General features: G+C 40.0%; 2 protein-coding genes across 2 annotated transcripts in view; one reads left to right on the top strand and one right to left on the bottom strand.

Moving 5' to 3' along the window:
- Window positions 1-753, bottom strand: part of LOC131425947 (moesin/ezrin/radixin homolog 1) — a 99,900-nt gene extending 99,147 nt beyond the window's left edge. Inside the window, exon 1 of the mRNA XM_058588276.1 lies at window positions 40-753. The gene's annotated coding sequence lies outside the window, so the exon portion shown is untranslated. The remainder of the gene's footprint in view (window positions 1-39) is intronic.
- A 5,960-nt stretch (window positions 754-6,713) lies between these two features.
- Window positions 6,714-9,242, top strand: LOC131425939 (cleavage and polyadenylation specificity factor 73). The gene is made up of 4 exons (XM_058588264.1): window positions 6,714-6,980; window positions 7,048-8,501; window positions 8,561-9,009; window positions 9,076-9,242. The coding sequence occupies exons 1-4, from the start codon at window positions 6,910-6,912 to the stop codon at window positions 9,163-9,165; spliced, it is 2,064 nt and encodes a 687-aa protein (XP_058444247.1). The 5' UTR covers window positions 6,714-6,909; the 3' UTR covers window positions 9,166-9,242.
- Window positions 9,243-13,010: the final 3,768 nt, after the last annotated feature.

The raw sequence follows: 13,010 nt of genomic DNA, 5'->3' as shown, positions 1-13,010 counted from the left end.
TCCGGTTCTGATATCGACATAAAACGAAAATCTACCCACCCGTTTTCTATCGTTGCGGCACTCCACCGTCGTTCCGGGGTGTGCGGCAAATGTGGTCCCACGAGCTGATCCTCTCTTTCCAACTGCAGGCACGGTCGCCCTAATATGAAACTTCCAGTTACTACTAGTGTGTGGTGGTGGGCTGGTGGCTACTTATATTTTACCACTGCTGCTTGGCCTCTCTTGGGTACACACGCACGCACTTTTCACTTTTTCTTTTCCACTGGCTCTGGTGTCGTCGTCTAACGAGAAAACCAATTCAATTTTCGAACGAAGCAGATTTTATTCACGTTTCACTTTTTTTTTTCTCTCGCGTTGCATATGAAAATCTTCTTTTCTGCACTGAATTCCAGAAGCAGAAAAAAAACCAATGGCCACCAAAACTCACACTCACACTCCGCTGGAGGAAACTTCCCGGAGACTCGCTTCCGTTTTGCTGGTCGACGTCTACAGTAATTGAAAACCGAACGGAACTGTTAAAAAAGTTAACGGAAACGCGCCACACGCGGACAGAACTCGGAACCAAAAAACTAAAAAGAAACGGGAAAACCGAAAATTCCGATACTTATTACGCGCAATTACAGAGCACTTTTTTCCGGCGGGGTGTAGAGAACCGATGACTTGATGAACTCGCGAACAAATTAACGAGGCTCTACGAATCTGATGACTGGTTGGCTGTTTTGTCGCGTCGACCCGCAAGCAAGCAAAAGCAACACACAATAAAGAGATGGAATAGCATTCAGGCAAGACTTGACACCTCACTCACTAACACACGCGAAATGGGAAGTAAAATCACTGCAGACGAAAGGAGACACAACGGGCGTCGATAGTTATTTGTGTTCTCGCTCACCCGCATGTGGATTGGTGTCTCACTTTGACTGATCCATCCCAGTGTTAAAGCGATGGTTGAAGTACACGTCGCCAGAAAATTACTCAATATTATGTACTTTACCTTAGAATATATGATTTGGAATTCACTATGATTTCCAAAAGGTTTTCGACTTGGATTGGTTCGATATCGACTGCTGCATTCGATACGGAATTTATTTTTAATCTGATTCCAAACGATTTAACTGAGATATCACTAGAGCTTGTTCAGTAACCTAATTTAGGACGAATGGTTCCAACCAGTTTCAATGAGGCCCTTGCAAAAATATAACAAATCTGCATAAAATGTTCAAAACGACGTATGTAACAATGAGAGATTCTCTTTGTTTACTTTCTCTTCCGATTATTGCGAAATATTCCTGCTTTTTTCGGTAATTTCGGGATAACACCAGATCTCGATGTTTCATGCATTCCCAAGCCAGCCAAGAAAAATTAGTGCTTCTGGAAATGATTTGCTTGTGGAAGTTTTTTTTATCAAAACTGCCAACGTTTCTCGCGAGATATGGCACGTGGCTCCGTCCTGTTGAAACTGTTGGTCGATTAATCATTCGGAGTCCTACGGAATTTTATGCTGTAAATATAATAATTTAATGCCACTATCGAACCAATGTATAATGTTATTATAATACCGATATATTGCTTTCGTTTTTTTCTGGAAAAAAAGTTGACAGTTTAGATTGGCTTTCCTCATTTTCGGTTTCGAAAAGACTATAAATTACCGAGATATTCGTCGCTTTTCGAAACAAATTACCAAAATGAACGTGAGTTAATGCCGAGAATGAAGTAAAATTTTAAATATAAAATAAACATTCAAGTTAAAACTCGTTATCTCATTTTTTTTTCAACATTATGTTGGCTGTTCAATCAATAGGCTCGGAAACATAAAATAAGAAATAATATATCACATGCAGGAAACACTGCCAAACACATACACCGTAGAATGGATGAACTTCCATTTTATTTACAGTATGGAACACAAATAGATTATCCGCAAAAAATCAGATTCCGGTTACAACGGAAGTAGCGGCTCAATAAAATATTGAATATTTATAGAAATATATCATATCGGAGTCCAATTAATTTCATGCAGTAGATTTGCGTTACGATGATATTTCTCCCGTATCTGTAAGAAATCTCTGGGGAATTTCGTGTTACGAATAATCGCCAAACATTGAACAAATTTGTTCTTAATATCACGAAACATTTTGCTATATTTGGATTTAATTTTTAGTTGAGACTGATTTCAAATATGAGCACATGATCTTATTCACATCGCTCAGTTTTGCACTGAAAAAAAGACTACTTTGATGAATCACCGAATTTCGGTTGTCTAAATGTTGTTTATTGAGATTTCGGTAAGTGGATATCATTAATTTGCTGATTTTGGCAAACGACAAATTGCTGGTAAACACGGTAATTTATAAAACCGAATATGAATATAACATTATGAATTACCAAGAGATCGGAAATAATAAACCAAGAATTTTTGAAAAAGCTGTTCTTAGCCGAAATTTCAGTAAAATATCGCTTTGCCGTTCGTTTTCAGCATTTTTTTTTCGCCGGGATCTAAATTAAGTGTGTAGGGAATTCAGGAATTCTCCATGGGGTCTTGAGACCTTTCATTTGAATATAAGTTTGTGAAAATCGTATCAGCCACACAGAAAAAAGAATTTATAACAACCCAATGGGATTTTCAATCGATGTGAAAAAATGTGGACGTATTGTACATCAAATGCAATAATTTTACGCCCGAGACGTCAGAAAGGATATTGCACCCTGTGTAATATCCAATAAGTGTTACATAAGTTGTGTAAGCTTTGCGTCTGCTAAGCGGTTTAAGTTGGACTGCTAGGCGGAGATGGCAGTTCTACTTGAACTTCTTTAAGCACTGACCAACCGAAGGCAAAACGCAAAGAAAGTTGGAATAATTTTCTGTTTTCGAGAAATATTGCAGATAACTCACACGTTTATACATCGAAACAACGTATTGACTGCATTACATCACCTTAACTCCTCAGCCCCCTTCTTTATAACTTTTACGTCAATGACATCGATGAATGTCTTGAAAATTCTTGCACGTTAAGGCAACTTGCAGATGATGGCGTGTTGTCTATTATAGGATCCAAGTCTACCGACCTGCAAGGACCATTACAAACTACCTTAGACACTTTGTCTACATGGGCTCTAAAGCTGGGTATCGAATTCTCCACGGAGAAAACTGAGTTGGTAGTATTTTCCAGGAAGCGTGAACCTGCACAACTACAGCTTCAACTAATGGGTCAAACCATAGCTCAGGCCTTCACATTCAAATACCTCGGAGTCTGGTTCGATTCCAAAGGTACCTGGGGATGTCACATTAGGTATCTGAAACGAAAATGCCAAAAAAGAATCAACTTTCTACGTACAGTGACCGGGACTTGGTGGGGAGCTCACCCAACAGATCTTATAAGGCTGTACCGAACAACGATATTGTCAGTGATGGAGTATGGATGTTTCTGTTTCCGTTCAGCCGCGAAAATACACTTTATCAAGCTGGAGAGAGTCCAGTATCGTTGCTTGCGTATAGCCTTGGGTTGTATGCAGTCGACTCATACGGGGAGTCTCGAGGTACTGGCGGGAATTCTCCCGTTGAAAAACCGTTTGTGGGATCTCTCATATCGACAACTCATTCGATGTAGCGTCTTAAACCCGTTGGTTATCGATAACTTTGAACGGCTAGTCGAGCTTAATTCTCAGACCCGATTTATGACATTGTACTTTGATTTCATGTCACGTAACAATAATTCTTCTTCCTACAATCCTCACAGTGTTCGTTTCTATGATACTTCTAATTCTACGGTGTTTTTCGACACATCCATGAAAGAAGATATTTATGGAATCCCGGATCACGTATGCCCTCAAGTGATCCCAAATATTTTTAATGACAAATTTAGAGAAGTCGACTGTAATAAAATGTTTTACACTGACGGATCACATCTCGACGGGTCCACTGGCTTCGGCATTTTTAATGAAAATTTCACCGCCTCCTATAAACCGGCTTCAGTTTACGTCGCAGAACTAGCTGCAATTCAGTATACCCTTGAGATCATGGAAACTTTGCCCACAGACCACTACTTCATTGTATCGGACAGTCTCAGCTCTATCGAGGCTCTTCGCTCAGTGAAGCCTGGAAAGTACTCGCCGTATTTCCTGGGGAAAATACGGGAACAACTGAGTGCTTTATCTGAAAAATCATACCGGATTACCTTGGTTTGGGTCCCATCACATTGTTCCGTAAGGGGTAATGAGATGGCGGACTCACTGGCCAAGGTGGGCGCATTACAAGGTGAAACCTATGAAAGACCAATCTGCTTCAATGAATTTTTCGGTCGTTCTCGCCAAAAGGCACTCGTCAGCTGGCAAACCTCCTGGAATGATGGATATCTAGGACGGTGGTTACATTCCATTATACCGCAGGTATCGACGAAAGCTTGGTTCCGAGGGTTGGATGTGAACCGGGACTTTATTCGCACAATGTCAAGACTTATGTCCAACCACTCTTTGCTCAAAGCGCATCTTCATCGTGTTGGCCTTAGTGAGAGTAATCTTTGCGTTTGCGGAGACGGTTATCATGACATCGAGCATGTTGTTTGGGTGTGCTCCGAGTATTGCGACGTCAGACTCCAGCTAATTGATTCCCTTCGGGCCCGAGGTAGACCACCTTATGTTCCAGTCCGTGACGTTTTGGCAACCCGAGATCTCCTTTACATGACCTACCTCTTTAACTTCCTCAAAGCTATAAACGTGCAAATCTAGTTCTCTCTCTTTCTCTTTCTTTCTTCTACAGTGGTCCTACCCCAAACGAACTAAACACTGGTCAAGCTGAATTGCTGGAAACCATCCATAAATGACACACCAACATCAAAGTACACCAACAAAGCATCCGAGTTTAGTATAGTCTCTTCCTCGTTACAATCTGGAGAACGTCGAGAACCCGGAAATGCAAAGTGTGTTTAAAAGATGCAAGCTATTAATGAATGATTCGTAATATCAAAATATGTTCAAAATCAATACAGTATAGGTCCCACCCTCCTGACATTCCTTTACTAACTCTAGGGGAGCAGGTCGCCCCATAATACGGCTTCCACTCTTTTCCACCTAACAACAAGACAATCGGCCACGTTAAGCTAACGCAAATGAGCCCAATAAAAATTTTATTATATAAAAAAAAATCACCTTAACTGAATGCTGTATATGATTCTGATATGAAATTCTGTATCTTTTCATGTAATATTTCAACCCTTAGAACAAAACCGAAATTGTTGTGATATTATATCGTGTTCGCAGCACATCAGTAGTGAGTAGTGATGTGCAACAAGTTTGAAGTAATATCACAGACTAACGAACATGACAGTATGAGTAAATTCTTATAAAAAATAATTTTTCGTGATGCATTAGCTCCACCTATATTGTACTGCGCGAACTATTTACTATCTGTACACCCCTTGTGTTATGTAAAAGTTTTTTTACCAGTTGGTTTCCCCTCGTTTGTCAACACCGATCAGCTGCTTGCAGGGATGCCTGATTTCATCAAAATATTTGAAAATGAATCGTCACAATTAGAGTGCCTATAACCAGAGTGACGACATCTCATCCGTAATTTTGGCAACAATTCAAAACATTCCATTAGCTTTACATTGAATTGACAGGTCGTTTGCTCGTTTGGAACTGAGAGCTGTCATTCCAAACGAACAGCTGTCGCCACTCTGATTATAGTCACTCTAGTCACAATAAATTATTGGATTACGTTGATAAAATATTTAACTTTTTCGCGATGTTGGAAGGTAACCATTTATTTGACTCAACGTTGTTCATCTATACTATTTTTTATTGTGTTGGTAGTTTTCACCAGAAATTAAGTGGCGGCAGACCAGAAGCAAGTAAATATTGTAACAAAACGGGTTCGATTTTGTCTTGCGTAGGAGGATGAGAAATAGGCCCAATTATGTATATAGTTTTGGCAATATGTATTAAATCTGTATCCTGCATGAAATTCGCATGGACGTATACAAATCAATACATTACAGCTAATTCTGTATGAATAGCAACTCTGTTGGTAAGTGAAAAAAATAAACACAGTCTAGATGACAGACAGGATGTTTTTGATAGGGTAACGTGGCGCCATCATGACACATGTGAGTACTGTCCCAAATAAAGGAATATTCGAAATGACCGTTAAAATGATTGAAGAATCTAATTTGAGTGTCATGTCTGTTAGTCTGTGGTAATATCGCAAAAGTGTCGGTGCCGCACTGAAGATTGTAATATTACACAAAAAATGCATGATTTCATATCAGAATCATATACAGTATTTAGTTAAGGTAATGTAATGTATCAATACTTTTTTCGATATGATAACGTGTGATTTATCTGCAATATTTCTCGAAAACATCATCATTTCATCACATCATTTCACATCAATTGATAATTACATCGAGATTCTTACAAATCTTTTATTGCTGTACTTCTCCAAGAAAAGTTAGTGCACATATTTTCATTTACTTTGCACTTACCACCTTGTAATTCCGGAATGGGAAGTCATATTCCAAAAAAAATTACGAATTTGTTCGAGCCTCAGTTCAAAAGAGGATTTTTACAATAATTGTATGAATCGATATCTGAGCATACTTTTTTCAGTGGGTAGTTGACGATTCGGTGTCCCCCTCGCCAATGATTGAGTCTGACAGCAGGCAGTCAGCAAATGTCATCATCCCACCGTCCGTTGTTGATTTTGATGATGATTTTTTATTTGTTTCTGTCTGCCCTTTGCATTGCCGGATTCTGAGTTTGCATCCATTTTCTGTTCTTACTATCTCCTGTGCAAATTAAGGTCATTACTTAGGAAAGTTTTTTCAGGATCGTTGCTAGTAAAAACAGCAGCCTATGAATAAACAAAATTCGTCTTGGTTAATCGATTAAAAGCCGGTCGTTCGCCAGGAAAAGATGGCTCAAAAACGGAAAGCAGACGGTCAAGTGCCAGCCGAAGAAAATGACCTACTTCTGATACGACCGCTGTAAGCGTGCCGAACGTAATGGCGTATCGATGTTGATGTTGATTGATGTTTCTTTGTTTTTTTTTAGGGGTGCCGGTCAAGAGGTTGGCCGTTCGTGCATTATGCTGGAGTTTAAGGGTAAAAAGATCATGTTGGACTGCGGAATTCACCCGGGACTGTCCGGTATGGATGCTCTTCCGTTCGTGGATCTGATCGAAGCGGACGAAGTGGATCTACTGTTCATTTCGCACTTTCATCTGGATCACTGTGGAGCTTTGCCGTGGTTTCTGCAGAAGACCAGCTTCAAGGGACGCTGCTTTATGACGCACGCCACGAAGGCGATCTACCGGTGGATGTTGTCCGATTACATTAAGGTGAGCAACATTAGTACCGAACAGATGCTGTACACGGAGGCGGATTTGGAAGCCAGTATGGAAAAAATCGAAACGATAAATTTCCACGAGGAACGGGACGTGATGGGCGTTCGGTTTTGGGCTTACAATGCCGGCCATGTGCTGGGAGCGGCAATGTTTATGATTGAGATTGCGGGGGTGAAGATACTGTATACGGGTGATTTCTCCCGGCAGGAAGATCGCCATTTGATGGCTGCAGAAATTCCCGCCATGAAACCGGACGTTTTGATAACGGAATCCACTTATGGCACTCACATTCACGAAAAGCGAGAAGATCGCGAAAGTCGTTTCACTTCGCTGGTGCAGAAAATTGTACAGCAGGGGGGACGGTGTTTGATTCCGGTTTTTGCCCTTGGCAGAGCTCAGGAGTTGTTGCTAATTTTGGATGAGTACTGGAGTCAAAACCCGGAACTGCAGGAAATTCCGATCTACTATGCGTCGTCGCTGGCGAAGAAGTGTATGGCCGTTTATCAGACCTACATTAATGCTATGAATGATAAAATTCGACGGCAGATTGCCGTCAACAATCCGTTCGTTTTTCGGCACATTTCCAATCTCAAGGGGATCGATCATTTCGAAGACATCGGACCGTGCGTTGTGATGGCATCGCCCGGTATGATGCAAAGCGGTCTCTCTCGGGAACTGTTCGAGACCTGGTGTACCGATTCGAAAAATGGTGTCATCATTGCCGGTTACTGCGTCGAAGGAACGCTAGCCAAGACGATTCTTTCGGAACCGGAAGAAATTACAAGCATGTCCGGGCAGAAGTTGCCCCTGAATATGTCTGTTGATTATATTTCCTTTTCGGCTCACACTGACTATCAGCAGACGAGCGAATTTATCCGGCTTCTGAAACCGGCCCACGTAATTCTGGTGCACGGTGAACAGAATGAAATGAACCGACTTAAGTCGGCATTGCAACGGGAATACGAAAATGATCCGAACGCAAACATCACGCTATACAATCCGAAAAACACCCACGCCGTAGAACTGTATTTTAGGGGCGAGAAGACAGCCAAGGTGATGGGAACGCTTGCTGTCAAAAATCCGGAGGAAGGCCAAAAGCTGTCCGGTGTGCTGGTGAAGAGGGATTTCAAGTACCATCTGCTTGCGGCTTCCGATCTGTCAAGTGAGTACTATTTTTATTACAGGGTTTTGACATTTAAAAAATCTCGTTTCTCTTGTCAGAATATACCGACATGAGCATGTCGGTGGTCACCCAACGGCAGAGTATCCACTGGCAGGGTTCGATCGTTAGCCTGAAGCTGCTGCTGGAGCGAATTGGTGGTCCGGGAACGGTCACCGTCGAAACGCCGGAAAATGAGAAAAAAATCAAAGTTTTCGATTGCGTCGATCTGACCTTCGACGGGAAGATTGTCATCATGGAATGGCAGGCGACACCGGTGAATGACATGTACGCGGACACGGTGCTGGCCAGTTTACTGCAAGCGGAACTGGCCGGCAGTATGGTGAAAGGTGCCACCGCCAGCAAGCCGGACAAGATGCACTTCAAGGAGTGTCTGATCGAAACGCTGCAGGACATGTTCGGCGAAAGTTCCGTACCGAAGCTTTTTAAGGGGGACAACCTGAGTGTGACCGTGCACGGGAAGCAGGTGGAGATCAATTTAAGCACGCTGGTATGGGTTCAAAGTTGACTGGTTGAAAATGGGTGAAAATTAACGATTTGTTGCTTTTTTTTGCAGGAAGTAACCTGCGAACAGGATGAAACTTTGTACCAGACAGTGAAAACGACGGTTAACAAATTGCACCAGAATTTAGTGCAAGTGTCATAGACATTTTTGCTTCTGATTAATATTTCACTTGTTTCATCGAATTGATTCCATTCTAAATATAAACTCTAAACATTGAATGATTTATATTTTTCATTTCCTCAATCGATACCCTAATGCCATCTAGTTACAGCATTACGAAACAATCGAATCCAGTTACGTTTGATAATTAATTGATTCCATCGAAATAAAATCCGGTAACATTCAACACAACGACGCAATTAATGCTTATCTCGCTTGCGAAAGGAAGTGACATTCCTTTGGGTAAATTTGGTGACGGTCAAATTCAAAACATTCCGCCCATGTGATGTTATCTCTGCCATTGCTCGGTCCTGTGCAACATTCGCCGGTGATTGCGTTAGAATTCAATCACGCCCGTATGGACTGATTAGATTTGGTGTTTATGAAACTATAAAAAAATCACGTGGCGTCCTAAGTGATAGATTTTCGTAAAGCGAAATTGTTCGCATCACTAAATAATGAACGAATCGTCAAAAGGGCGGGGAATTCGGGAATTTGCGTCACCTCGTCAAACGCGAGCTCATAAATCGTGTTGTAAAAATCACGGCTTCCTACTGATAATAAGTAGATTAAACCATTTAGATATCTACGATTTTTTTCAAATTCGACTTCAAAACTTAGTGTTTTAAAGCAAATTTAGCAGCTGGAAGTTTTATATGGGCGATCTATAATAGAACTAAAACTAGAACAATCTCCAGCAAGCCGTTCTAGTTTATTTATTCGAACAGTTTTTCTGCCGAATTTAAAACTGATATACGATGCCGTTCTATTTCTCTATATTTGAAAAAACGAGTAAAACACTACTGGGGCTGCCAGTATTGAATATGCTCTTAGGCTGTGAACAATTTCGCGGTTAATTTTAACTTTTGGTTAAAATCTGACACTCGAGTGGTTAATTTGATGTTGTCAAAAATAACCCTGCTCGAGAACATGGTTATTTTTGACAGATCGATAGTTATTTTCCAACACTGAAAAAAATCTCACAATGAAAATTCTAATACTAATTCTTTAGTTGAAATTATTTCCAGTGGAAAATAAACCCAAATAACTTTCCGTCCGTCAAATTTTGAAATGGGCCACAGTTTTAGTCAAATTTAACTACTCGACACCAAATAACCACTCAAGTGTCAGATTTTAACCAAAAGTTAAAATTAACCGTGAAATGGTTCACAGCCTTAGAGTCCAGTTCCAGAATTTAATTCTAGAATTCGGTTCCAGAATTAGATTCCGCAATTCAGGTTTTGAATTCAGTTCCAGAATCCATATCTAGATTTAAAGTTCAAAATACATGTTCAGAATTCAGTTGCTGAAGTCTGGGTCAAAAATCAGTGTTTAGGAATCCAGCTTCAGAATTTAGTTAAAAAATTCATTTCCAGAATTTAATTTAATAGCGTTTTCGGTTGAGAAAACTGAACATGTCCAGTTTTTCATGAAACTGAGTTGGATTCGACTCTGCAACTGGAGCGTGAACAAACCCGATATAGGAATTAGGTTGAAAATGACTCGGTTTAGTTCAATGACATTCTAGAACTAGGTTCGAAACAGCAATCCAATTTCAGCACTCTAATAAAATAGCAAAATCTCGATTTATTTTCCAGAAGGCCGTAACAGCAAGTGACAGTTTCTCCGACGACGTTTCTCTTTGTTCACTCTCTCTTTCGATTATTGTGATGTGATCTAAAAAGATTTTCTTGGATTTCACAGTTCTGTTTGGAAGTCGAACGTTTCGAGCATCATTCTATGCAAAGAGTTAAGTGATAAACGTGTAAACCGCTTGGTAATTAATAGAAGAGAAAGTAAACAAAGAGAAACTGTCACTTGCTGTTACGGCCTTCTGGAAATTCAACCGAGAATTATCACAAAATGGCATGGAACCGGAACGTTGACAATGATCGCAGAAAGTATATAAGACTCAGCTACATTCCCTCTCAGTAATGCCCCGTTTACACTTCTGCTGGCTGCCAGCATGCTGGTGTCAGTGTACTGCCCTCTTAAGAAAACAACGTTCAACGGTGGTCCTTCGTTGGTCTAATACTTTGGATCATTGGACCACAGTTGAACGTTTTTTCCTAAGAGGGCAGTACACTGACACCAGCATGCTGGCAGCCAACAGAAGTGTAAACGGGGCATAAGCCGTTCTATTTTATTGATCGTTGAGCGCTTGTTGAACGACATACCAAAGATAAATAATAAAGACATGTACGTGCATATAAATATTTAAAAAAAATACGGTTCGTTCCCGGTACCTTCTGAAATGACCGCACTCACCGCTTGGTGGAGCGCGAGATTAATTGCGTAGTTATCATTTCAACCAAAGTGTGCCATAAAATCTCAATGTATACAAATGAGCTACCGAATCGAAAGGGTTCTCACGGTTTGACATTTGCATTAGGAATGTATGATGGGAACTCAGCAGTGCAACCAATTTATCACCATGGGTGCCAGTTTCACGGAGGACCGTAGATGTGCGCCAAAAAAAGATCGTGACTGTCATGTCTGGAAATTCGTTTGTGGACATACTGCACGAAATATTCGTTCAGTTTGCTGGATTGGTTTGTTGTTGCTTTTTCTCTCGCAAAAATAGTGTGAAAATTAGATGTTACTTTGATATAGAAAGAAAATTTTCTGTTATTCTACGTGAAGTAGAAGTATTTTACAGGTATGTAGTGTTAGTTAAAAACATAATTGAAAAAATCATTCAATCATTCAACGGGAGGCCAACACGCCTTCGTTTGGCGATTTTGAAACAGACTGTTGAACCGAGTGCTATTTTTTTCGTTCAATAAACCCGGCAGACAGATTTCCATCGTTGAACCATTTTTAATATGAGGAGTTGGAGCCCGTTAGATTAGTTTTACTGGAGAATTTTTTGAAGTTTTTTCCACTTATTTTTTAAACTAACACTACATACCTGCACAATACTTCTACTTCACGTAGAATAACAACAAATTTTATTTTCTATATGAAGGTAACACCTAATTTTAATACTAGTTTTGCAAGAGAAAAACAACAACAAACCGTTCCAGCAAACTGAACGAATATTTCGTGCAATTTGTCGTTCAACAAGCGCTCAACGACCAATAAAATAGAACCGTCTGCTGAGAGGGTATGCTCCAGCAATTTTTTTTTGATGACAATGAGTTGTTCTATTGCTTATTCTATTGTTTTATATTTTATTTTTACGAGTTTTCAGTAGAATTTAACGAAAAGCAGTAATATTTTACAGCTCACGATGGTATTATATTTACGAAATACTTGTAAAATTTACGGAATGTCAGTATGGAATGATGAACAAGTCAGTATATTTATGACAGATTTACATTCAGTGCTACTCTGCCGAACAATCCAGCAAACGAAACTTTTACTGAACTGATCACCGAAGCTTCAGCTGTTTGAAAGTGAGTAAATTTGAGATGAGATGATTACCGAGTACTCGGCAGTGCAAATCTCGGCAGAGTCCGAATTCAGTTCTGGAATTTTGGAACCGAATTTAGTTCGCGAATTCAGTTCAAGAATCCAGACCCATTATAAAGGCAAAAACTCAAGTCCAGAACTCAAATTCAGATGTCGAATCTTTCTAGAGATCTTGACCTAAACCTACTTACATTATCGAAATGACGGAATGAGCAATGAATTCTTACTCCCGCTTGTGAGCAATTCTGTCATACATGCATGTACATACAAAAAAAACGAATATTAAGATGAGATTGAAATATGGGTATGTTTGGTAGTGAGAAGCAATGTTATTGGCAATAACATTTTCCATAATTAGTATATATGAAGGGCAATAACTTATTGCCTTTCATATGTACTTTTTATTGAAAAAA

Source organism: Malaya genurostris, chromosome 1, assembly GCF_030247185.1.
Source record: "Malaya genurostris strain Urasoe2022 chromosome 1, Malgen_1.1, whole genome shotgun sequence".
NCBI lineage: Eukaryota > Metazoa > Arthropoda > Insecta > Diptera > Culicidae > Malaya > Malaya genurostris.
Note: the sequence above shows the minus strand (reverse complement) of the source record. Positions and strands in the feature narration are given on the sequence as shown.

Bases quoted from the DNA above. Each gene is read 5' to 3' on its own strand.
- LOC131425939 (XM_058588264.1), top strand. From the start codon at position 6,910: ATGGCTCAAAAACGGAAAGCAGACGGTCAAGTGCCAGCCGAAGAAAAT. The intron at 6,981-7,047 runs GTAAGCGTGCCG...GTTTTTTTTTAG, and splicing joins CTACTTCTGATACGACCGCT to GGGTGCCGGTCAAGAGGTTG. The intron at 9,010-9,075 runs GTATGGGTTCAA...TTTTTTTTGCAG, and splicing joins AGATCAATTTAAGCACGCTG to GAAGTAACCTGCGAACAGGA.